At 36.1% G+C, this 27,100-nt stretch overlaps 1 protein-coding gene across 6 annotated transcripts in view; it reads right to left on the bottom strand.

Moving 5' to 3' along the window:
- Positions 1-27,100, bottom strand: part of DICER1 (dicer 1, ribonuclease III) — a 66,762-nt gene that overhangs the window by 9,221 nt on the left and 30,441 nt on the right. For 5 of the 6 annotated variants that reach the window (XM_055715135.1, XM_055715133.1, XM_055715131.1 and 2 more), the window contains 17 exons: positions 25,627-25,795; positions 23,082-23,554; positions 20,326-20,458; positions 19,365-19,607; positions 19,116-19,270; positions 17,043-17,175; positions 16,459-16,534; positions 15,189-15,328; positions 12,617-12,796; positions 11,567-11,780; positions 11,043-11,196; positions 8,682-8,864; positions 8,281-8,386; positions 8,006-8,181; positions 6,930-7,713; positions 5,339-5,494; positions 1,067-1,949 (listed from right to left, as the gene is read on the bottom strand). In XM_055715135.1, coding sequence (XP_055571110.1) covers positions 1,067-1,949; positions 5,339-5,494; positions 6,930-7,713; positions 8,006-8,181; positions 8,281-8,386; positions 8,682-8,864; positions 11,043-11,196; positions 11,567-11,780; positions 12,617-12,796; positions 15,189-15,328; positions 16,459-16,534; positions 17,043-17,175; positions 19,116-19,270; positions 19,365-19,607; positions 20,326-20,458; positions 23,082-23,554; positions 25,627-25,795 — 4,358 coding nt within the window. Of the gene's footprint in view, positions 1-1,059; positions 1,950-5,338; positions 5,495-6,929; positions 7,714-8,005; positions 8,182-8,280; positions 8,387-8,681; positions 8,865-11,042; positions 11,197-11,566; positions 11,781-12,616; positions 12,797-15,188; positions 15,329-16,458; positions 16,535-17,042; positions 17,176-19,115; positions 19,271-19,364; positions 19,608-20,325; positions 20,459-23,081; positions 23,555-25,626; positions 25,796-27,100 lie in introns of all 6 variants that reach the window. The other variant, XM_055715136.1, reaches the window with a different exon arrangement.

Below are 27,100 nucleotides of genomic sequence, written 5' to 3'. Positions count from 1 at the left end.
GGAATTACCTCCCTTTCTATATGTTTTGGGAAATATCGTAAAAACTAAATATATTATGTGGGTAATATTACCTCAAATGAAAAAAATCAAAGGAACATTTCAGTGTTTTGTTGGGACTATATCTCTATGTACTAACATTTCAAAATTACTTATTTCTTTAATTAAAGCAAAGCTTGCTTACTTCTTGGAATAAGGAACCAATTCCCCCAGTATGGAGAAAAATTGACTGCTGACTGCACAGGAATTTGCCATTCACTTCAAACAGGGTTGGAATTTTACCATGGTTTGTTTTAATTGCATGTTATCATAGAAAATATTTAAAGTTTTAGAATGAATGAATTCTAATTAGTATAAGCAATTCAGTAAGATTACAGAAATACAAATTTGTACTGCCGTAAAATCTTTTATGAGATCATGTACAGAAACATTAAGCAGTTAACACCTGAAATTAATATTTAGTCTGATTTAGTCAACTGCTTCCAACTCATGACTTTAAATATTTACTCGATAACACGCCTAGACTTAAATTAAGCCTTTCAATTCACAGCTACAAAGAGAAGTCTCTGTATTTTGCTACCCTATAGACTATTCAGCTAATAACAATTGTGTAGTCTACTTTTACTCTTCAGAAGTACAAAGGGTAATATTCTTGGAATTAAATTATGGCCAAATTTGCTAAATAACATGATACTACCTCTAGAAGTACACTGCAATTTTCCACAATTCTACAAGAACTTGTTTCAGCTAAATGAGCATCTACTATCAGTCATATATAACTAGTGATACAGCATCAGAGACGAAAAACATTGCCCTTTCCCAAAATTTGGTTAGGCTTCAGTAAATCTATCTGTATCATGTCAAAATACAAATAATCATTGAGCTACAGCTTCAACAAGTATCTCCCTCTAAATGAGGGGTAAGATATTATTTTCTAAGATTTTGTATACAGAGATTATTGACTTCTTAAAGTAATGTACGTCTAAGAAAGACTATATATTAGAACACAAACTGCTCAGCTTGCATTTACAATACAGGAAAACACTCTAATTTGTTTAAGACAACTTACCAGTAATGGTATTATAATGGTACGAGGCATGAGTAAATGCCTGAAGAAGATAAGCCTTGTTCTTAAAAGTGTAGTTAATTTTCTTCTCAAAGTTTTCAAAACCAGAAATAAGGTGATTTAAGGTTTTTTCAGCATCTGGGTGATCAAACATACACCTCGGTGGAATCTTCAAACAGCCATACTCCAGGTCTTTATACAGAGAAGGCTCTGAATTAGCTACAGAAGCAGAAACAGAGTTTGGTGAAAGATTTTTCTGCTCACTGTTACAATTCTCTCTGGTAGCACACAAAGTGCCTTCCCAATCATTCTTTTTAATTACAGGGAGCACCTTCAGCCCCAATGAACACAGGAAAAGCTGAGCAGCTCTTTCACCACAGCTGGTCAGATAGCAGCCCAACAGGGCTTCCACACAGTCTGCAATGCTTTTGTCAGCAATACACTGCTCTGTATGCAAGTCATACGAGATAGACTGCTTTCCTGCATCAACACCACAGTTTTCTTCTGAGGGATTCCAGAAGCCCACTACAAAATCATCCTCTTCAACAGCCTTGCTAGGATCCAGATAGCACATAGCATCCCAAGAGCTATAGTCAAAATCATCAAAATCTGATGAAAACTGAACATTACCCAGGGATGACTTTTTGGGTGCTTTCCATTCATAGTTTGAATCAGTGGTTGAAAAGTGTGACAGTGAAATTTTCTTCACAAAAGCCCCTGATCCCATTAACATATTATCAATGAATTTGATATGCTCCTGATCATACTCCAGAAAATCATCTTCAAAGTCTGTTTCTTCCTTGGGTAACCTCCACATTAGGTCTTCATCCTCTTCATCATCATCATAATCATCAAGTTTACCATTAGCCAACAAGTTCTCCTTTGTCTATGAAAGAACACAAAAAATATGCTACTGAAGAGGGAAGTGAGAAACTTTTATTCCAGAACTGTCAGAAGACTAGGATTTCAGTAGTGTCTTCTAAAATAAGACTGGTTTTTAATGTTCCCAATTTCATCGTCTGATCAGATGCACAATGCAACCTCAATTAACACTAGCATTCTAAAGACTAGAACAATTGTCTTGAAAAACAAACCCTTAATTACTAACCTATAACAGTGCACGGTCTACAAATAACAAACACGTGCTGCATTTCACAGGAGCCAGTGCTTATACTTGAATGTGATGCACATTAAATTCACCAAACGTTATACACTTGCACATCAAAGCAAACAAAAGAAAGTTCTACATTAACAAGTAGAGAATTACAAGAAACAATTTTGGGTGCATCATTCTCTCTAGCTGCTAAGTAAAATGTTGAATCAATGTAATTTCGAAGATTCTTTCTACATCCTTTGATGGCAAATACTAAGGGGTTTGCAGGTTCGCTATAGTCACTATCACAATCATCTCAGTTTTGGGACACAAATGGAAAACATTTTCAATGAAACTACTACAATAACTTCTCTACCCTTCTTCAACAATCATCACTTGAAGCAGCAAAATACATTTATCCACACCCTCAAACACAGCTGCGAATTAATTCAGTCTACATGGCAAACTAGAAGAAAGTAAGTTTAGGGAATCACTGTAAGTGATTTTTATATTTCACATAAAAAATGAGAGTCTAATACCAGTTAGCTGGCAAGAATCTAATGCTTGTGCGGGTAACAGTCTTGACTGCATGTGTTGGGGATTCAGTAAGTGAACTTGCTGCTTATTACAGGTTATATATCGGCCAGTTTTTGCTGTACAATACAAGCTATACAACGCCGTACAATTTGCCATGGTCCTGATCCAGGAAAGCACTTTAAACATATTAGCTAAATATGTCACCTTCCTAATATCGAAAGGACTACTCACAGGCACAACCCAGCACCACTGATGTCAGTGGGAATTCTGCCACTGGTTTTGATAGGAGTAAGATCAGAATCAAAGTGGTTTTCTGGATTGGGTCCTGAAAGCCAACACCATTTTGCATCAAGTGAAACAGCCTTTATCTGCCCTCAATCTACGTATGTCACATTGTAGGTCTCTGTCACTTAATCCTGCAAGTCTGTGACCCAGATGCTACCACTGGGGACCTCTCCCTTTAGGCCAAATGCACAGCTCTCCAGATGTGTGGATGGGTGGCAGCTGTAAGGTGCACTAGGCAGCACTTGAAACCATCTAGGGATCAAACAGATCACGATGTTCCTCATCAGGATGGAGCAGGCTTAGTCAGGTTTAGTAATGAGAGAAGAGGACAAAAAAGTGGCTATAGAAATTCATAGTTGAGACTTTCTGCCACTGTAATTACCCATCTCACAAACACACAGCAGGGATGTCCGCTACTTTGACCAGAGAGGAAAATTTCATTTGAGATAGTTATTTTGTATACTAGTAGCAGTAGAATGCTCTAGATAAGACTAATGACTCCCAACTAGAGCTAGTGCTTCTTTCCTTCTTGTTACACGTCACCTGTCTTATCTGTCACTGAGACAAAAATACACTCTCTGAATGAGGCATGTCTACATGGATGATTCAAAACAGATTTCACTGTCTGTTTTCACAGATTTAGTAAATGATAGATTTCATTTTTACTACAGTTTTATTCACAAGTTTCTTAAAATTAGCTTTAGTTAGCAGGACGGCTACATGAGCTACCCTAACGTTTTCTGCACATTGCTTCTTGTATTTTAAAAAAAAAAAAAAAAAAAAAAAAAAAAAAAAATCAATCCTAAGTGATGAGAATGAACAGTAGGTAAGCGAGATAGGAAGCAATTCTGATAGTTGATTTTTTTCATCATTAGATAGCATTTCCAAAATAAATCAACAATGAACCCCAGAAGAAAAGACCTTTTCTTAAAGAATACCTGATTGATTTTGAATAACTTATGGCCACTTACAAGCTAAAAATAAATGTAAATGCTTTTTTTTGCATGCTTTTTAGAAAACAGCTATTTAATCAAATGAACAAAGGAAGATCCTTACCCTTAATAAAGCTTGGTAACACAAAAAATAACGTTTGACTAGGCTGTTTATAGTAACGATTTGTCATAATGATGAGATTTCTAGCCCCAGTTATAGACCATCAGTCCATGGACGGAAAATGAAATTTACATATAAGAAAGCAAAATATCTACATAGCACAAAAAATCTACTTCTTAATTGCATCACTGTCTGCATTTTGGTCTAAAATTGTGTTTTATTTAAAACTAAACAGTGACTAGCAAAGAGGAAGAGGCCACTGAAAAGTTATGGAGAACTGAGAGCTTTTTAAAACCAATGATTAGTTCCTGTCCCAAATGTGCGATCTTATTTTTAGAAAGGTATAGCAGTAAATCTTTGAACTGAAATCTTGGCACAATACAGAACTACAATAATCAGGTTGTTTTATTCTGCAATAAACATTTATTTGCACAGTACATCTACCTAGCAGTTCTCTCATGTGCCCTCTGGTGGTTCTACAAACCGAGTGTGGTCTTCAGAACTGGGGAAAAGTAAAAAACAACCACCACCAACTTCCTCCCCTTTACCCTGCAAACCAGTCTCAAACACTTAAAGGCTATGTTACTGATTGCTGTGATCAGTGAGATTTCTTATATACACACTCCTAAACTCATTGTTTGTAAAGAGTAGTCAGAAAATAGTATGAATCATTCCTCATTAAGATTTGTCATTCTGAAACTTTTGGTGATAGACAGTGTGGGTATCTAAGCCAGCATTGTATGAGATGCAGCTCTCAGTCATATCCATGGTGTAGCCAACAGCAAGCAATACTGAACATTTTCTCAAGTCAGACCTAATCTTTGTTCTGCCTCAGCCCTATGAAAAATACCAACTCTTTTTCATATATTCTATAAAGGCGGACTCATTATTTATTAACATCAGGCAGTGTTCTGCCTATACATACCACAGCAAAATCAGTAATGATAATTCTGTTTAAATTTTCCATGAGAAATTTCAGAAAAACTCCTAAGAGCATGCTAACTACAAGCAGCAAAAGAAAAGTTTTTTTCCTCTGCTTTTCCATTAACATATTCAGTCATTATTGGATGATGTCCAGTGAATTTCCTTACTTCAGGTTCTATTCAGGATCAGTGTTCCTCTCATTTTCAGTAAGTTACAGTGAAGTTTTAGAAGGGAAACAGACATACATATTTGCTTTGTTGGTTTGGTTTTTTTGTTTGTTTTTTTTAAGAAAACATAGCAAAATATCTTTGGCATAGGAGGATGTATGGGTGAGAGAATACAGATACACAAATAATTATTCCTCAACAGAATTAAAGTCTTACCATTTCATCTTTCTCCCACTTATCATTGTTGCTCTTGTCCTGGTTTACTATGTAACCAGGAGGAAGCCAATTGACCGGAGGATCAAAAATTGATACCACCATACGACTAGGCAGTCCTTTCTTCTTTCCAAGGCGATACAAGTTACAGTTGCTGACCTTCAAGAAAAAACATTCTGATAAACCTCTGGATATACATTTACATAAAAATATTGAAAAGGTTAACATGCAAAAGGAGCAAAACAATCTTACAAGATCTGGCTTGACAATGTATGTTATGCATTTTCAAAAGGGAGTTCAGCTTTCTTAATATCGTACAACCAATCCACAGCAAGATACAGATTTTATTTATTTTTTTTAAGGCCAAGCATATTAGGTGTGACAATTTCAGTTAAAGAATTCTGACAGATTATTTTATCTTTGCAAAACAAAATTATTGCTACCTTTAAAATAACAGTAAATATAACTTGCAAAAGTATCATTAATTACCAGTGTTAATAATCAACAGTTAGACTAGATTTGGAATTAAAAATGATTGCTATTATGGACAGACCAACCTAAACCTTGGCAAAGTCTTAAAACAGTTCCACATAACAAATCTTATTAAGTCATAATCTAGATGTTACTTGATAGCCTTTAAAATTCTTTTAAATATTTTAAAGGGTAGAGAAAAATGCACTCACATACAAAAAGGAAAAGGAAGTAAGTTTGTAACTACCAACTTCTGATCTTTGTTTCTCATTTGAAACACACTTTCTATGTTTGTTTTTAAAGTCTTGAAATTTGAACTTGAATGTTCAATCACTTCCTTTATTTGAACTGTCCAATTTATTTAGCCCTCCTTATTTTCCAAGATTAAACTACTCAATCATTTAATTCTCAGTGATGCATTTTATTAGAGGTAGACAATCAAATCCTTAGCATTCCATTCAAGCTATCACATTATGTGGGGGGAAAAAAACCCAAACAAAACAAACTTTCATATGATTGACTATTCCAGAATTTAAAAACAGGAGCAGCAGAAGTGAAGACTCTGCTCCTTACTGTTTACATTTACTTTAAAATACTTACAGAAGTTTTGATGCAACAGTTCTGTAAGGTTTTTTGTTGTTTAGTTTTTATTGTTGTGGTAAGATCATATTGAAAGTTTTCAAGGAAAGTAACTTACTGAGGAAACAAACGAAAGGTCAAGTAAAGCTACAACCTAAGGGTCTGTTGCTGCTAACTCAATCCTTCATTCAAGCACTCCTGTAAAAGAGTTTCTACACACCACTCTAGTGTTCAGCCCACCAAGCATCCTCACTCACCCTGACCTTTCAGTTCTGTTCAGCCCTGCCCTTTCTTAGGCTGATAATCAGCTGGTTTAGATTTCAAAATGAACTGTAGAAAACAGTTTCACTCACTCATAGTTATGGCAGTATTAATCCTGTAGTCCTGTATTCTTATTCCTAATATGCATGCTACCTAATGTATAATCAGTAAAGACTGTAATTAAATCAACCCGTTGCCATTTAATCTTCCAGCAAAATTTTTTATATATATGGCTCGTTACAGCATACCTTTTACATAATATCATCGGATTGTTACTACTTACTTTTTTGCTTCTCATATATGACAGACGTCCCTCATGAGCATCAGGGTAAGTGCAAAACAAGTACGTAGTGATGGCATGCTTTAAAAATGAATCACCAAGCATTTCTAGCCGCTCCAGATTAAATCCATCACTAGCATTTGAAAGAGTCAAAGCTTGAAGAATGAGACCAGGATTAGGACCAAGAGTTTTTGAGGAGTACCCACTGGAAGGGCTCTTTTCAGAATCTGCTCTGTCTTTTGAAAGATTAATAGCTTTTGAAGTACTGGTGGTCACTGCCATTTTGGGGCATCCATCTGAGGTAGATCTGTTAGCATTTCCATCAAGGTATTTATTACTCAGTAGAGTACATTCATTGCTGGGCTTGGGCTGGTTCTCACTGTTGTATAAATTCTGAATGGGATATGAGGTAGTTGGTTGTACAGGTATTTCCTGCCTGCAGTAATTCAGCTGATTTCCTTGGCAAAAGTCTCTGTTAACTAAATCACAATTGCCATTGGCAAGATTTTTATTATAAGAAACACCATTAATTGCTGCAAGTTCTGCCGAGACATCAATTTGGAGTTTACTGGGTGACTCATTGAGCAATGTTCTGTAGTTCACAGACATTTGGTCATGGTTTTCTGCAGAAGAGGTTCTATTAGCACCTTGATGTGCAGCATTTTCAGGGACTACAATTGTGCTGTGCTTACAGTAAATTTCATTCTCTGCTAAAGAGGAGTTAGGAATAGAGATGAAGGACTTGCTGTCAATAGACTTTTTCCATCCGAAGTCCAAGTTAGGATATCTGTAAAGATACACACCAATTTCGTTAACAAAAAAATATTATCACAAGACAAGAAGTCTCTACATGCACATACGTGTTTAAAAAAAGCCACATTCTTCTGAATGACTGAATGACTGCAGCATCTAACTTCATCATTTATAATCAAGTCTTTTTAAACTGTTTCACTGAAAACTGACATGAATTAAACGAAGGGCATGAGTTTTAAATTCATGCAGTAATACTTATGTTTCCACCTTGTCTTCCAATGAAGTCAGACATCATATTGAAAAATACATACTGAAAAAATACATGCCTGAAATCTGCAGGAAGTGATTTAACCCCTACACCAGCATCAGTGGCTGTTTGAGCTCTTAGTTCCTCTGCTGTCAAAAGGCAGTGCAGGCGATAAAGTATGCTGGGGAGGCAAACTGCTTTTCTCCACAACGATGCTGGAATAGGATGTATAGCACAGAGCTCTGGAACCAGTATCTGGGGAAAGGAGGGGTAAGAGAAAAATTTTACCTGTAAAGCTAGTCATCATATCACTGTTAAGAGAGATGCAACTTGAATTAGATACTTCTATTTTACCTGCTTATTCTGCAAACTTTCCCACTTTGCTTTCCTCTTCTCAGCACTGCTTAGTGGAAGGGCTTTTCCCTTCTGATTCAAATGGCGAGGAGTCAAAAGATTAAGTCTAAAAACCATGTAAAAATACTTTAATGTAAGTAGATAATTAATGAATAGAACTTACTAGCCTAAACTGTGATGACTTATTCTTAGTATTCAACCTTAATACATTGTGAAGCGCAGCTACCTCTGGAAAGGAAGTTGGACTCGGGTTACGGTTATTGTTACATAACTTAAGTACCCCTCAAGAAAAACAAAACCCAGTAATTATTATGGAAAACTTACGGCCTCAGCTTTATCTCACAATTAAAAAAAGAAAGACTTTATTGTTAAACTACGAACACCAGACACAAATACGTTACCTTGAAGATGTGTGGTCCACATCCAGCAGTGGCTGGTTGACATTGGTAAGGTCAAGATTATACTTTGTTTTATAATATTCAGCAAAAGTTTCATATTCAGGGGAAGGGAATTTACTGAGTGGAGTAAGATCAGTGTATACGTCAGCTACATAGAATCGATGAGGCTGATCAAAATTTCGATACCTAAAAAATTTAAAAAAAAAAAAGTATTTTGGCATATGTTATAGTGTTAAGAATAAAGCTTGTGCTAAGCTCTTTCATGCTTTAATGTGGATGGATGATAAACTTAAATAGGTCACACTTGAGTTTTTGGATTTTTTGTTGTTGTAGAAACCATTTGCTTAGCTAACTCAAATACTAAAGTGAGATGTGTCATCAGATAAGGGAGAATAAAAATCAATCTATAACGTATGAAATTCCCTCTACAGAAACATTTAAATTAAATGCAGGATTTATGCCTTCAGTATCTAATATAAAATCAACCTGTGGACAACAATCTCCAAGAGTAATATTGAGAATGATAATTTCTTAATTCCAAACCCCTAAAAATTAAATTTCATAATTCGGCTTTTTAATGTCCAGTCTCCTATGTGCTACCATAAGTAGAAGCAGAGTTCTATTGTATACAAAGATTGCATTCCCTCACATCTAAACTGGCATTTTAACAAAGTCACCCTCCCAATAAAAATTAAAATGCAAATCCCCAAATACGTAAGGTAAATTCATGAACCTTCCAAGGATAATGCAATTCTGGTAATACAGGCAGAATATTAGAAAAATAAATGCAGAATGCCGCAACACCTTTAATGTGGCTACTGATGCTTGTTGGATACTATGGTGATAAACATGCACAGGAAAACAGTAATTAAAAAACATGAAATCAACACTCAATATTTAGATTCACATATTAACATATTTCATACTTCGATCTGCTGCATCTATCATTTTAAGCTTCTATTCAGGTACCTAAATAGACATCTCTAAATAAAATTAACACACTATTAATGAGTCTTTTCAGCTTTGTTCCAAAGAGAAAAATCAAGAAAACCATATTCCCAGGCTGTCTGAACTTCTTCACTGAAGGACATGCTGGTTAAAGGAGCTTTCAGAAAGTCCCTTTTTTTTTAATCTTATTCGCAATTATGCCTGTTCTGAAGAATTAAATCCCAACTGTATCCATACAGACACTGTATTATGCTTCCCCCGAGGAGCTCACAATCAAGTAGAATAGGGAAGGACAAGCACATATTTCCACCATTTTTATGTTGACTGGAAATGGAAGTATTTGAAATCCTGACATTTCTTGATGTACGAAACAAGGCCAAAATTTTTTTGGCTTCTCCCAAGTCTGACCATAATCAGATGGTTACTAATAATTCTCTTAAGAAGAGATGTTTCATCCCAGTCCTACTCCCAATCAAAAAAACCCCTAAAACAAGAGAGGGAAGAGTAATACTGGTTTAGGTACTATAGCCAGATCTTCAGACAGGTGAAACACCACAGCTTCACTGAATCCAACAACTGTGTTAATTCGCAGCACCTATGACTTACTTCTACAGCATTAACTCTGATCACATGAAGCAATGCTTATACACAGTGACGATCCATCCCACATTTTTACACTATCATTTTTACCACAGTATTCACCAGTACTGGTGGGAAGACATTTTATCTAACACAGATGAGGCCAAAGCAAAGTATTAATATGTATCTTCCACATACGTTCTACAACTACCATTGTTTACAATATACTAGGTACAAGCAAAAGCAAATCAGCCCGTTTTCATTTTTTAAATCATGCCAAACATAACATAGGAAACAATTAAGTTTCCACAAATCCTAACAGTTCTGGAGAACCTTTGCATACCCAGTACGTGAAATGAAGTAAATTCCTCCTATGAATACCACTCGATAGAAAGATTCTTTTAACCAGTCTTTTTCACTTGTTAATTTCTCCACCTACCAACAGCATAACTTTAGCAGACCTTCGGTATGAATAAGCAGTAATCAGAGAACAGGACTCCCACTCGATCTTCCAAGTTATAATTGGTTTTCAGTAGGCCAGTTCTTGATGAGGTTGCAACGTTTTATCAGAATACTACCTAAGTTTTCTGGTGAACTCTACTATTCCTAATAAAAAGGTAACAAGACTTGGGAGGCCTAAACACTTAAATCCTACTATGTAGAGTAACTACTGACTAAAAGAATATCTTTACGTTATTTCTGACACCACCAGATATCTTCAGATTAATAGCACACATTTCTTACAAGCAATCCCATTGCAGATATTAACATCCCCTTATTACAAGTGCTCGTATAGATACAATGGGTACATACCTAAAGTATGTATACAGTACTCACCGTGGAATGATAACCGCATCCTGGTAATCTTCTAACTTGAATATAAAAGGCATTTCTTTTGTATATTGTGTACTGGGAATGCCTGTACGCGCCTCAGACTTCTCAATGTCTTCCATAAACTTAAAGTCAATGTCCAAAGTGCTGGAGTCATCAACTTAAAAAGGAAAATGCATAACTCAGTTTAGGGGGTTTTCTCCAGGCTGCACTTTTCTGGGAAGCTGTAAATTACGATATATTTTTTCTTATTCTATACACATATTTGATTATTTCCCATAAAAATTTCAAAGGAGACCTATATACAATTTCAGACCCTTATAAAGTCAGCTGAAACCAAGCTGACAAATCAACTCACATCACCAAGTTAAAACTAATTTGGAATTGTGAAGAAATAAGAAAAAAAATCAAATTTTCATACTAACACATTTGGTATTATTTCTACACCTGAAATTTAACATAAACATTAACGAACATGTTACTAAAGGAATTCAAAGTGAGTATTTAAAAAACAAGAGCTCTGTTCTTACCAACATTAAGAGGTAGAACACAATAGGCTGAATCAGCTTCTGTGGGTTTGAACTCTAGTGCAGGTTTCTCAAGACGAAGAATATGTGAAAAAATGTACTGGTGGAGTCGTGTTATCAGCTCAAGCATTTGCAGAGACAGAGTAAAACCAGATTTCTTAAGCTCAATAGATATTGTAACCTCTCCAGAGCGAGTATACACAGGAAAATGAGGAATCTAAATAAGAAAAAAACCAAAAGAAATCGAGAGTAAATCCAGAGTAGGACCTTTGCAAAGTACCTTCTGTTTGGTTCAGATACTGAGGTAGTGCTTGCCTGACCCCACAGCAAACTGGATCAGAATTTTGACCTTTGATGACCTTCAATTATGGATGAGATTTTGAAGGCTTAAAGAATAGCTGTTTGGTTTATTTAAAATAGTTCTCTGCGTTTTACTGCTCTTCTTTTTATGCAAGTTCAAGTAAAAATGGAAGTCTCTTCCATCATGAAGAAATGTGAAAACCAGCAATATTCCTGAAATATTTTCTTCTGCAGACAACAGAAAATAAAATCTGAAAAAAACTCTTCCTCAACTGAGTCTCATCCACAGAAAATGCCTTTCTATTAAAAATTGTCCAAAGCAAGGCGTGCCAATTTCAATTAACATAGCCTACTTTTTCTGCTGCTGCAGACTAGGAATGCCAAGAGGACTTTTTATCATAGCTTTCATGCACGCAAGGTAGCACTGCAGGCCATCTCTGTAGCTGATAATGCCACTCCTATCATACCTCATACAAAATAGGAGGAACATTTTAAATTTGCCACTGCAAAACTATAAAAAATAGAATTGTAAAACAATAGTTCGGCAAAAATAGAACAGATTGTTCCACTACTAAAGACAGAAAACGAACTGACTGGACTGGATGGATATTATTGCTTATTTTCTGGAGGTTATTAATACAAGTAGCACTTACTGTCATTTCCAGAAGTCCCCAAGTCTGAGGGTTAGGGAGTAGAGTGGAAAATGACAGGTTGCAAGGCATGTAGAATAAGAAAAGGAGTTAGAATCATTACCTGAGGTATAGGTTTGGCTGTCAATATGCCAAAACATCTTGTGGTATCCTCAGGAGGATACAGCTTTCGTCTCCTGAAGTTGAGCTCATCAGGTAGAGGAGTTGTCAACACCATTCCTATCACATATAGGTAACAGGGCTGATCAGGTTTAGGATAACTATCCCTTAAACATTCTGGAATCTAAAAATCAAAAACAGAAAAAAAAAGTAACGTGATAAAAATCACCAAAATTCACCTAAAGAATTTTTTTCAACATGGCTTCACATGCTTACTTGAAAAGTATTGCTAAAAATCTGGACTTAAGTAATGCTTTCTTTCATAAGCAAAAACGTTTGGTCAGCAGCCTAGCCTGGCAGCCATGAGATCTGTCTGAACACTTGTATCAGGGGAGCACGATGCTCCCAGATCTTGCTGTTTGCCAAGAGGCAACTTCCATTACATCCCCAAACTTCCTCTGTACACACCCTGTGTTAGAAATAGAAGTCTAACTGTAGGACACAGACACCATAAATACAACTGAAGTTTTGATGTTAATTTCCATATTTACCCAGTAACTCTGGAGGACACTTTTTAGACTTTAGCAGGAGAAGAAGAAAGGAGAGAGAAAAAAAAAAAAGGGGGTGGGGGGGTGGGGGGGGTGGAGAAAAAAAAAAAGTGTATGCCCAGAAAAAAACCCTACATCCCAGTAATTAAATTTTCATATAAGCTTGGCTGAACTTACAGCTTCATTAACACGGATACTTTTCCCAAGCATACTTTTAAACGTATCAAAAGTGGTTTTTATACATGGAACAAACACAAACAAAATTCAATACACTGCCCCTTTACCCAGGCACTACACTATACAAGTCTTCAGTAAAAACTGTAACTTACAAATGTTAATACTCACAACAGCCAAAAGCCCTTTTAACTCTGCTGCTCATATTTGTCATAGACCTTAAGAAACCATGTTTTATGTTTGGTCAGAGTTCATTACTTTGTAGGTCTCAAGAATGATCCTCCTGTTTATCTAAAACTAAATTTGCAATACATGTAGTTCTGGATTTTAAATTTATATTGTAGCAAAACTATGGCCATGGCTTAATGGAAAATTACTCATAAGTTTAATAACTATATTAAGCCCAGAGGATCTTGTAGACCTTAAACATTTGCCAAAGCTTCTTTTCCAGATGTGAAAAGTTGAGACAAAAACAAGCGAAAGTATTCTTGGATTCTGTATAAAAAAACCCAACAAAAACAACTGAGAAAGCATGATGCATCACTTGACAAATCAACTCCTCTGAATAAGGGATATCATAATCGTGCATTTTATGAGTCACCCCTATTCCAACAATCACTAGTGAGATAAGAGGATCGACAAAGTCACTTGTAACAAGAAGCACCAAGAAACACTGTGCCAAGATTCAAACCGTTTGTGAAGTCTTGCAAGAAAAAGGTTTTCTCATCTGTTCCCTCTGTAACATCCTCTGTGATGCCACTGTATCCTCTCCTAAGCTTTCCAATAACCAATTATTTAAAGTACTAATAAAATTAGGGCATGTGGAGGATGCAAAAAATAGAATTACTTTAGGGCTGTCACCATAACTGAGGCTGGATGTGAACATACAACGCAGCACTACAGCCTACCACTGAGCGCACATGCTGACATTCCTATGTGGGGCCAAAGGCTAACAGTTTCTCTGTGAAATGCAAAGATTATCAGAAGCTACTATGCAACCTATTCTGAATTAGTCACCTTTACTATTCAAAGGACCTTAGACAGAACCTGTAACAACTGCAGGGGAAGAAGGAAGGTTCCAGAATAGTTGCAAAATACTCTGACGAAGCTGCTATTCTCCATTTTCTCTTAATTTTCAAGTATTTGACGTTCTCCCATAAATACTATCTAAGAAGTCCAATTCTACAAACTGATGTGGCTGAAACCTGTTGTAACAGATCTACGGATACGTTACTTACTATAGCTCTACATTATTAAGTATCTTCTGTGATTCCTTTAGCATATTAAGTATAATATTCAGAACTTTTAAAAGAGTGTAAAATATTGAAAATATAATTAATTGATATTCTAAAGATTTAAAACAAAAAAAATTATGAAATTTTGTGTTTGACTAGTACAGTCAAACTAAACTAAACCAAGCATATATAAAAATGAAAATATCTGTGTTAGGCACCTGGCAGATAATTTTGACCCCCTGGTCATCTCCTTCTTCAATCTTCAATTATTTGTCTAAAAAGCCAGTACTTTTTCCTTTGCTGTAGTACATTCACCAGACAACTTAGACAATTTTACAGATTATTAATGCAGGACAGTTCTTCCCAGTTATTTCTATACCAGACAAATACAGTCAACAAGCTTTACAGAAACTGTACATTCTTTGAACTACAGGCATGCTCCCAAAGCATATGGTCATAGTGCAAATTTCCATACAGTTAAAACTGCAAAATATTTCCACTATAAATACAAGACTTGTCGCAAAAGATTCTTATCAGTTAAGACCAAGAGTTGAAAATTTTGTCTTATTAGTAATAAAGCATTTGATCGGAGAGCTGGACAGTAGTGAGTGATACTAACAGCTTTAGGATAGCACTGTCTCCGTTTTGTAGAGCCTGGCCTTCCTGGAACACTGGTTTCTTCTTCATCATGTAAATCAAGCTCCTCCTCATATTTAACCGTTTCTTTACCAACTGGCATCAAATGATCATCCAGTTCACCTGAATATTATGGAAGAGCATAAAGAAATAGCATTATGAACTAACATCATCTTGGTCTTTCAGATACTACACAGTAGACGTGATTGCTCATGAAAACACTTCACCTAAGTTTTTAAAATATGCTTACAACTGCAACGCTCCAAAAGCGTAACTTTGGGGATAGAGTGATAAAAGATTGGATTTTTGGCAAAAATACTTATTTGTAGTAAAAATCTCTGAAATTTTCAAAAAAACATTGACTTCTATAATGAAAATAAAGAAAAATAAACTCTCTTTAGCCATAAAAATAACAAGTAACAGAAACACTCATTTAAAGATCACTCACATGGAGTTATGCCAAGAAAGAGGGAACAGTTATATTTCTGTATCATTCTAAAAAGGGAATTACTACTGTTGACTGTGCACTGTCAACACTGAGTTGAGCCATCATGGTGTTATTCTTGGATACATTTATTAGTATGAATTCAGTCATCAAAAGGTTTAACTCGGGGAAAAAAAAAACCCCACAAACCACCCCAGACCTGCAATTTTTTTTTTTTCCTTAGAAGATAAATACTTCTGTACTTCAAAGTACCCATAACATGGAATTCCCTTTAAAACATTCCACAATAAAGAACATGCTCCATTATACTTAATAGAGACAAGAGAACTGAAGTAATCCTGCAAAGTCCTACTTCTGGAAGATGACTTTACACTAAAGAATGTAATAAATTTAGGGCTGTCTATTTTATATTTTGATTTGCTACAATTCACTTTAAAAAACAAGTTACTTTTTAGCTGCAGAATGTAGTCCCTGACCTATAATCAACATCTTCTGGAGAACAAGACTCTTCTCCCCTTTACTAAGTATATTCAGCATCAAAATCTGCACGTCTTGTATTAATGTTGCATTTGCTGTTAAAGATAAAATACGTTAAATAACAAGACTCCCCTGGAAAATTTAACTTTAGCTTACAAGGTGCAAGCTAAATTAGTAAGTACATGATCATATCACAAAATAAGGCAAGAGAAAGAAAGCTAAGTAGATGGCTATAGCAGAAATGCACATACATGTACAACATCTGTACCATGTTAAATTCTCTATTACAAAATATTCTTTACCAAAGAGGTGTTGTTTTTCCAATTCTTACCAATTTTGTGCAGTTTTTCACAGCAAATAAGAGCTACAACTCTCTCAGCCAGTCTTGCACAACTCATTGGAGGACCCTATAAACATTCAAACATTTCTTTAAAATTTTGGTTGATTAGCGCATTACTTCTTACACATATTTAATTAGTTTAGCTTAACTCAAACATATAAGGTAAGCAAAGCTTTTTTTTAAAAAAAAAACCAAACACACCACTGATGACAGTTTTGTGAAGATGTTCAGACTAATGTGTTTTTTCCAGAGAAGTCAAAGTTACAAATTACCAGAACTCAACATACTACAGAACAAAACCAATAAAGGTCGTTTTCCAACTGATACATAAATGCATGAAAAACCAAGGTACTGGGAAGAGTATCTAAATATTTTTGCCTTTGGAATAAACAGTAACTGCCGGGAAATGGATTATAACATAAACAAACAGTGATCTAAATACAGTTACTGAGTACAACGTACGAAAAGCAGCAGTGATTTTCATTAACAACAATGAAACTAGTTCTAGAAATGGCACAGAAATCTACACCAACTTATTCACTTATTCCCATGCTTTTCCTTCCCCAAATACCTACAACAATTGAAGCTCGAAGAGGTGAGTTGATTGGCAGGTAGAGAGTAGAGTAAAACGTATGATCAGGTAGTTCTCGGGTTTTACACTTGGGAGCTAGGTGTGTAAATGGATCACTTGGTAATCTAGCGCAGTACCTAAGTTGACAAAACATTTTACAAATCATCAAAACCTGCAAATTGAAACCTAAATGTATTTCAGTGGAATCTTGCTTTACTGGTGTAAAGACTACAGAAGATTTCAGGCCATACTGGGCCCTACAAGGGTATGCCACCGACTCATATTCAATGACTACTGAGTAGAAGACCTCCAAGGCCTTTACTACAAAGCTGGTCTCCAGCAAGGTTGCAATGATGCACAAGAACATTCCATCTCAGGTCCCAGAGTTCGCAATTGTCTTTATCTCCTGAATTTATTGTTGTCCTATTCCTCCTATTTGTCACGGTAGCCCTTTCTCCACTGCATTCACTTTCCCCTCTCCCAACTTTGCATCTGTCCTGGTTTTGGCTGGGATAGAGTTAATTTTCTTAGTAGCTCGTACAGTGCTGTTTTGGATTTAGTATGAGAAGGCTGATAACACACTGATGTTTCTAGTTCTTGCTAAGTATAAGTCAAGGACTTTTGAGTTTCTCAGGCCCTGCCAGCAAGCAAGAAGCCCAGGACAGCTGACCTGAACTGGCCAAAGCGATATTCCATAGCATAGATCGTCATGCTCACTATATAAACTGGGAGTGGTTGGCCAGGGCTGCCGATCGCTGCCCAGGGACTGGCTGGGCATCAGTCCGTGTGTGGTGAGCAACTGTACTGTGCGCATAGCTGCTTGTTTTTTGGGGTTCACCCCCCCCTTTTGGATTTTGTTCTGCCCTCTCCTTCCCATTACAATTGTTGTTGTTATATTTTATTTCAATTACTAAATTGTTCTATCTCAATCCACGAGCTTTACCTTTTTCCTAATTCTCCTGCCCATCCCACTGTGGCAGAAGGGGCAGGGGAGTGAGCAAGCATCTGCATGGTACTTAGTTGCCAGCTGGTGTTAAAACCACAACAGTGTCAAAACCAAATGTGCTGGTGTTAAACTGTACTGGACCCCTTATGACATAAGTAGTGCCACGTATAACCAGCTGCTAGCTAGCCTTCAACAATCATCTATCATTACACCCTTTGAATCCAACTGCTTGGCCAGGTTTTATTTACCAGACAGTCCACCAAAATGGACTGTATGTCAAGAATTTGGCTACTAAGGTACTACGGCAGTTGCATCAAAAGCTTTACTTAAGTAAATGATATTCACTGCTTTTTCCCTTCTAGAGTCAATCGCTTCATCACACAGGAGACAAGAAGTTTGGTCAGGCAAAACCCACCCTCAATAAAACTGCTGGCTGCTGTCGACCCCCTTTTCCTTTATGTGCCTGGAAACTGCTTCCATGAGGACCTGGTCCATAAGATTACGTATGACTAAGGTAAAATTTACCAGTCTGTAGCTCCCTGGATCTTCTTCCTTGCCTTTTTTGAAGTGTCATAACACTTACTTTTTCCTGTCGCTGAGGACCTCCTCCAACTGCCATGGCCTTACAAAGATGATATTTAGCTAGCTCCTTTAGAAGACACCATCCTGTCTTGTGAATTTTTATTATGTTCAGCTTACCATGTTTTCGTTTTTCAACATGATAATAGATTCCTATTACAAATGCATATATTAGAACTGGAAGATTTTAGTACAGTTTTAACAAGCCACTTTTATCTATTTATGTCTTTTTAAAGCTAGCTTGTCAAGAGCAAAAAACTAAAAAAAATAAACTTCCTACCCATTTTGAAACTGTTTTCAGGGCAGCTTTTAATTAAAAAGGAATTGGTATCACTACTTTTGTTATCAGAGCTAGAACCTCATTAGGATAAACAGACAAAAAGCAAATTATCCCTTCAAACCACTGTGACCACTTTCTTTAGGAGGGAGGATACCACCAAGTTTCCCAAGAGGAAATATACACAATGCCCTAGCCTATGCTTCTATGTCGTGAGACAGCCTAAGAAACTTTCTATTCAAAGACAAGAAATATAAAGTGAATGTGCCTCTTACCTATTTATGTGTCCAATAGCAGTGTTAATAGTAACTCTTGGACTGTTCTCATCTGGCCTCAACACATAGGGTGGAAATACATCATCATCATCAACAATGGGTTCACTTTCAGTTTCATTGGTATCAACAGATTTTGAGCATTTGTTTCTGAGGATCTTAACATTTAAAGAACAGAACATGTGAGATTTTTCCCTTAAACACTACTATGATATATTTAACAAAAGCATGTGCATTCCCCTGATCCCATACCTTCTCAATTGCTTTGTACGTCTTAAGATCTTCTTCAAAACTTTTGATTTTGTCTGTATCTGCTAACATAATGTAATTGGAAATTGGTGCTCTAGCTCTTCCTTTTGACTGCACATAGGAACGGTATTCTGTGGGCAAATCAAAACGCACCACCAAATTGCATTTTGGTATGTCAACACCCTCTTCTACAATACTAGTAGCAATAAGCAAGTTGGTCTCATGTGCTCGGAATTTTCTAAGAACCTGTCAAAGTAATGAAGACAAATTTGAGATATTAGTCCGAGATCTCTTTTAATCATCAGATTCATCGAAAGCAAAAAAAAAACCCAAAAACAAACCCAAAGCAATGAGAGTCAGTCAGACATTCCAAAAACTTGTTTAAATACGTAGATATAAAACTACTACAAAAAATCTTCTCAGAATCACAGAAAGACTGTTTATCAGAACAGATTTCTAGGAAACACATCTGGTATGTCATATTACATGACTCCAAGAAGCCACTAGCAATACAGACAATCCCACCTGTTTGTTTACAATTTTTCAGCTGTAGCATAAAAAAATAAAAATAAATGCTACATTCAGAGGGTGGAGCACATTCTAGAGCTGGTACTTCTGATCTTCTTCACAGTATTACTGTACTACTAACCCAATGCAGAGAAAGATGGTTGATGATCCGATACAAACATGACTTGAAAGTTTTAATTTCTGCTTGTGCAATTTGACATAGCAGTATCTTCAAACTTTTTTAAATGAAGAACACCTATATCTCCAGTAAGTACGTGTATTTGTTAAACTAAGGGTATTCCCTGAACTTCCAATGATAGTGCCAATGACTCTGCCTGTTGGTTTGGTTTTTAAGACACACAAACTATAATAATAATAATAATTTTTTAAAAGAAGGAAGAAGAAAACAAAAGGTTCTGAAGGTACTGCTAGTTTCAATTATTTTTCTTCAAGTTACCTCTTCCTGTTTTCTGAATTCTACTTCCATCTGCTTGTTACGAGGCTGGTTCTTGCCAATGCCATGTCCAGTTATAAAATTGCTACTGATGTAAGCCAGTTCTGGATCTTGTTTGCCAGCTTCTTTTATTAACCTAAAAATATTACGTAAGTTTTTAGAAGTCACACAACCCGGAAAATGGAAGACAATCTTTTGTTTTCAAGACCTACATTAAAAGAAAAAAATGGAAGCATGATAATTAAGCCATGCTAACAAATAAACTGACCTTAGATTCTCCAAAAACATTAGTTCTACTGAAAACCTCTGTACAGATAACAAAAGATGCTTTGTATGGGTGCAGTCTATAAGTATATGTGCAGCACATGCATTTCAGACCTATCATGGTAAAACCTGCTATTTTTAAACCAATCTATTGCTCTAAGGCTCCTTGTTGTTAAGTCACCCTACTCACAACAATTTAGTTTACCTTATTTTCTGTAAATTATGACAGATTTTAGCAGAAAGACCTGTAACTGGTCCCTCAACAAAGTATGTTTCCTCAACATAAGGTTTTAATTTTTAGGTTAAAACATTGATTGTTATTCTCCTTAATGTTAAAATATGTATTCTGTTCAGGTATACTAATGACAAAATGTTGACCTGTTTTTCTAAAGAGCGATGCTCAACCTACAGATTAAGATGTTTACTACTCTTAAAATTAACCCAAATGCATCTACAATTGGAGGATTTAATGCAATTCTGTAAAAGGAACACTGAACAGGGAAGCGAGGATCATCCATGCTCTGTTTATTCCCCTACGTCCTTCAGGTTACAGAAGCAGAAAATGCTGGCTTGTGCATTGTTCTGATTTTACAGACGTGGCAGAAGATTGGTCATATAGATAATGCACTGAATCTAGAACTAGTCATTTATAGATTTAAAAGCATAATTACATTGTACAAAGTAAGTATGCTGTAGCATCCTTAGTTCATCAGTTATTAGCATGGACAGAACCTGGGATTTCTCAACTGTAACAGGTTTTTGAGCAGCAGAGCCCATAAAAATCAATGGATCAGATACAAAAAAATTACTCCCCTTGCATGTCTCACTATAGCCACCCCAGTACCACTTTGCTCATAGCACATCCATCATGTCCATTGCCACGTGCTCCTCATACCCAAAGGACAGCCTTCCTCTGTATAACTCGACAGTCACTCAAACCTTCCCCAGTTACATCTCTAGAAGTTCTGCCTCATGTATGAGACAATGGCTGCTGTGCCTGTCCCCAGCTACACACCTACCACCTGCTCAGTGAGCTGCTGCCAAACCAGATGGAAAATGCTAGTTTTCCCTGCCCTTTCTACCCTTGGAAAACTACTGAAGTCTCTCCTCTTTACCCGGTCTTTGTTTTAAACAAGATTTATGGGAACATAAAACACCTTGAAGACTTCTTTCTTTTGCAGTCTCTTAAAACAAATGGACAGGAAGCATAGGCAAGAGAATAGAAGAGTGGCAAATAGCTTGCCATCCTTATGGAAATGGATGAGAGGGATCCTCCTGCACTAAAATGCATGGGATTCATTAGTTCAAGGCTAAATGAATTCACATATCTGTACACAGCCTAGGCTTTTGAGACAGACATACTATGAAAGTACGGGTTAATAACCAGACAAAACCCCTAATTTTTTAAAAAATATTTCTTATTCCACATGGCATTTCTGTCAAGTCATATAGCTTCAGTTTGAGTACCTACTAAGAATCTCAAACACTCTTAGTGTACCTCATTTCTTATAGAAATAGACAATTAAAAATATCTGAATAAACATTTCACTATGCACATCTTTTGCAAGTTCTTGCAAAACATTCAAGACTTCAACTCTGTGGTTAAAAAAGTATTATTAGCAGTAGGTAACAGGTGTTGTTTTTCAAACAGACACAAGAACTTCTGCTATCAGACTTTCTCTAAGGGACCTGGAGAGGCACCACAACAAAAATAGAAGGAAACTGGCCTTAAAAAAATGTTTTCTGTTCTGGAAAGGAACTTATGGACAACAGAACTCCATTGTATCCACCAAATAAAACAGTAAGTGAGCCACTTCATCAGTTGTGTGTAATGATAATCAAAGAATAAGCCAAGGGTTTTTTTTGTTTGGGTTTTTTTTTGTTTGGGTTTTGTTTTTTTTTTACTAATTTGTAGTATTATACAGTATGTGCAGTGGATGCTGCTAAAGGTCTCTAAAGAAAGAGATTCAATCTAATTACTGCTTTGGAGAAAATTCCTACCCATTTCTCCCATAAAGTACAATACATGCCATGAATTTTGCTCTTCTTCAGTCATCACTGACTTCATAAAATGGGATTCTAGTCTCTACATATTACCATAATAAATATATTTTAAGAAAAACTATAATTCTGCTTTAACAGTTCTGTGTAATGATCCATAATGGGTTAGTGGAGGGCTTGAGTGGTTTTGGTAATACTAATTCAAACACTCAAGACTTCCTTATTCAGGAGACAGTCTTTCCATCTGTATATACAGAATAAGTACAGATACAATCAGCAGAGTCCCTTCAACTAAATCCACTCACACATTGCCTAAATTACTATTTTTTGTTATTCTTTACACAGATTCAGTATGATCTCCTAAATAAACTTTAAAATAAGAGTTCCGAAAATACAAGACAATCCCCCACATATTAATGATATTAGCATCCACATGCTGGCAGCTGAGTCTGCTTTTCTTTTCTTAATTTTTTTTTTTAAATAAAAAGCTTTACCTATTTAGAACAACTGCTGTATATCTTCTTTCCACAAAAATAATTCCACATAAAATATTAGTAAAGGGAGATGGGAAATTAGTCTCTGGCTTCTCTTTCTCCTCAATTTCTTCATCCTCATCATCATCTTCAGAATCACTCCAAGATACGTAATTATCCTGATTTCTATTGTTATACCATTCAACACTTTCAAACTGCTGCCGTTCATATGGTTTATATTTGCGCAAGATTTCAAGCAGCTTTATTACTTTTGGGGTTACAAATTTCAGGTCAAGTGAGGCAGGCGAGAAGTGCTCTTCACAGAGTGCATGGATTTTCCTTAAGAAAGTGTCTGTAAACAATAAAAATTTCCTGTGCAGCTCCTCTTGTTCATGTTTGATATACTTCTGTAGCTCTCTCACCATCATCCCAGCTACCTTATCTGCACACCAGGGTCCCAGAACAACCAACACAGCTCGACAGTCTGACAGTATCTACAACAAAAGAATTAAAATATCAGTTCAAAGAGTACATTCGTGAACTATTCATTTAAGACCAGGATCTTGTTTCTCATATAACAATCTTTGTAAGGATTATAACAATTTTTCTATTATAAAAATATTTACAAGTCTGCTTTTGTTATTTAGATGACTTTGGGAACATTGGTGTTTCTAATTAAGCCAGTTTTCCCCTCCCCCCTAAATTACTATAACTAAACTTTGAACTTTGTACATTTCTGAATCTCAAAAAAAAGCTTAAAGAATATTTTGCAGTCTTGTGGAACTGTGATTTGAATTTTACCTTAAGATAATTATGTTAGAAAGGAGAATGCTTCTTGAGACAGCTAGATAAACAAAGCAGAAATTATTACCCTTTGTATTTTAACATGGAATTAACAAAATTAATGCTTTACTGGGCATTGCTACTTTGTTACTGATATTTGCCAGGGTTTCAAAAGTATCTAACCAGAAACTTGTACAGTGGCCTTAGGATAATCTTCACAAGTCTAGTCTCTCAAAGGAAAAAAACCCAAACAACATCAGGGTTTGTATACATGGATGGAATAGGAAAACCAAAGAGAACTACACCCTGCTCAGACAAAACAGCACGGACAATTGTGAACCACCACCATCTTATCTTATGGCAAGCTGTTCCCTCCTGAAGAGTCAAGTGGTCAAACAAACTAGAAAACCAGAAATGCAGTACAATAACAATACCATTAAAAAGATTCACGATCTGGACATACTGTTACAAGAGAATTATAACAGTCAGAATGACAGTTTTCAGTTGCTGCTTTAATTTCTCTTTCTTCTTCCCTTCTGTGAGGAAGTAAACAGGTATCATCCTTTTTACAATATCTTCCCAGACATTTGTTAGCTGTAAGACTTAATTAGGGGCAAAATTTATCTAAACTAATTACAACTGCACATAGAGGCTTGATGCTCTCTGGTATCAAGACAAAAGGCAGCTCAGGCTGAAAACTGATTTATTTTTCTTAATATGAGTGCCTCCATCTTCTTGGAGAACTACTGGATCAGAAAAAAAAGCACAGAGGGTTACATGCATTAGAAGCACAGCAGTTAATCCACTCTTCCGGACTATGCAAATCCTGGTGACTGCCCCTAGCTGCCAGCATTCCTTATATATTTCACCCTATAACATTTCAAGTTTAGCACAGAAATAACCAGGACTTCCTTTTCCTGAGCGGCTGTGATAGGCTGCATTATGTATAATCCTGCTCTCTGGCCCAAATAATCTTTTGCTGGACAGCGTCAGAGTGTTGGGTTTCTAAGAATGTTAAAGGAAACCTGAATACTTTGGGCTGAAGAAAGTACGTTCTCCAGCTTCCTCACAGGCTATTATAGAAATGTGACTCACTACTGACTTCTTGTTAATCTATATACTTAAATAGTTGTATCTCAGGAGGTAATTCCAAAGCACAAAGCCCAAGAGGGAAAAAGGGCTGCCTGGACCCCGTGACATGCCTTCTGGATTCCACCCTTCACCTTGCATGAAAACATAGGGGCGAACACAAAGAAAGTTATGGGCAAGCTTCAGGTTCAAATTCCATTCCAGCAAGGTGTGGCACTAGTCCAATATTGTTCTAAGATAAATTGTAGAAACTGTAGATCTATGGCTGGAATTTTTGCCCCAATTCTTACTTTATCATCTTTTAACATACCTAGGTACACCTTTTCCATATATTTCCTGATGCATTACCTCCTTTTCTGTAACGAATTATTCAAAGGTCATAGGAGATCACGAAGATGGCAAATTCTTGACTTCAGAAATAAGGACCCACAACACCAGGGTGCAGAATTGTTTCATTGCCTTAAGCAAATCTGAATCTCAAGCTAGATGAAGTTCTAATCAATGGCTGTCATTCAAGCCCCACTCATTTATGAGAAGACCTGCACTGTTAGTGAGTACAAAAGTTCAGAAGTCTTTCTGCTCAGTCTGGGATGGCTAGCTTAGATTCTGTTTCAGTAATGTAACACACATAGCAAAGAAAAACAGTAGTAAGATTTCTGCTCCCCAGGTTTTTCACATAGCTTGATGTCCTTACCTGCTTAGAAATTAAGGTAGAATCTCTTTCTTTTGAATGTACAGATATGTTGCAGTCATTTAGAAAAGTAAGTGCTTCATCCAATTCCTTTAATAATCTTCCATACAACCCACTTTTGTCAGTATATGGTCCACAGTCTACAACAATCTCACATGGCTGAGAAGTATATCTTAATTGAGGGCAAAGATCAAGTTAAACACAGCTTCTGAAAGTCAGCTATTTCAGCCTGTTAAGGTTATATGGCAAATAACAGCAACATGAAGCTTATTCAAGTATATTTCATTCCCCACCATGAATTAATATAACGAATAGACACACAGCTAAATTACTTCAACGTAAAAAAAAAAAATCCACTGCCCCAAATACTAAGCTACTCCATTGTAAAACACTCTTCTAATACACTGCCTAAAAAGGAGGTTATTATCACTACCTTCATTTCAAATATTGGAAAATTTAAGGCAAAGCAATCAGAATTTATTTGACAACCATCTTCAATTTTTGTTTTCCAAAATGTACTCTTCTGATACGGCAAGATTTATGAAGATAACTCATCATAAACATGATTTGCATAATGTAAATTTAGGTCCATATATACACTTAAACAAGTAAAATAACTAGTATTCTTAAATGGCAAAGCTATGAGTGAGAAATTCTTAAAAGCAAATGGCTCGCAAGTTCAGAAAGATGCATTTAAAAAACACACCCACAGAACACCTGTTCCAGACCATGAAATAACCATCTTTACCTTTAGCTGAAATTCAACAACACAGTACAGCTGGTGCAGGAAAACATACTACATATGAATCATTTCACAATAATTTTCCCCTACAAGTCATCACACTATCACCACCTTTACTTTAAGCAACGTTCACAAAATTCTACATTCTGTTAAGAACAGAGGGAAACACCTACTCAGCTCTGCTATTTAAATACAGTTTTTACTACTTCCTCTTATCTCCCTCTTTTTCATCAGCCACTAAAGCCAGGCTACTTATTTGAGAGAAAAATACAGTAAAAAAATCATGCAACTTTTCTGGCATTAAGAACAACTTTTTTTCTAAATTAAATAGCAACATTAGGCATACTCTGAACATGACCCAGTTACTATCCAAACATAAGAACGTGCATTTTACAAGTTCAGAAATGTGTTGTGGAACGTGAATTTTTTAGGTTGGTGGTGTGGTGTGGTGTGTTGGGTTTCTTTTTGTTGTTGTCATTTGGTTGAGCTTTTCAGTTTGGTCTTTTGGGGTTCTTTTTAGTTGTTTTGTTGGGTCTTTTTTGTTTTATTTTAACAGCTACAGAAAACCTGAATACCAAGGCAAATCACCCTTTGTACTTAACTTCAAGGAAAGATGTGCTTCAACACTGTTACTCAAAAAGCAATTTAACATTCCCTCTTCACCCTAAATAGAAGTAATGGCACCACACACACACAAGGTCTCCTAAAACTTAAGAGGAAATAATTCCACTGGTT

Source organism: Falco cherrug, chromosome 7, assembly GCF_023634085.1.
Source record: "Falco cherrug isolate bFalChe1 chromosome 7, bFalChe1.pri, whole genome shotgun sequence".
Taxonomy (NCBI): Eukaryota; Metazoa; Chordata; class Aves; order Falconiformes; family Falconidae; genus Falco; species Falco cherrug.
The sequence above is the reverse complement of the archived record's forward strand: the minus strand, read 5'-3'. Positions and strand labels throughout refer to the sequence as shown.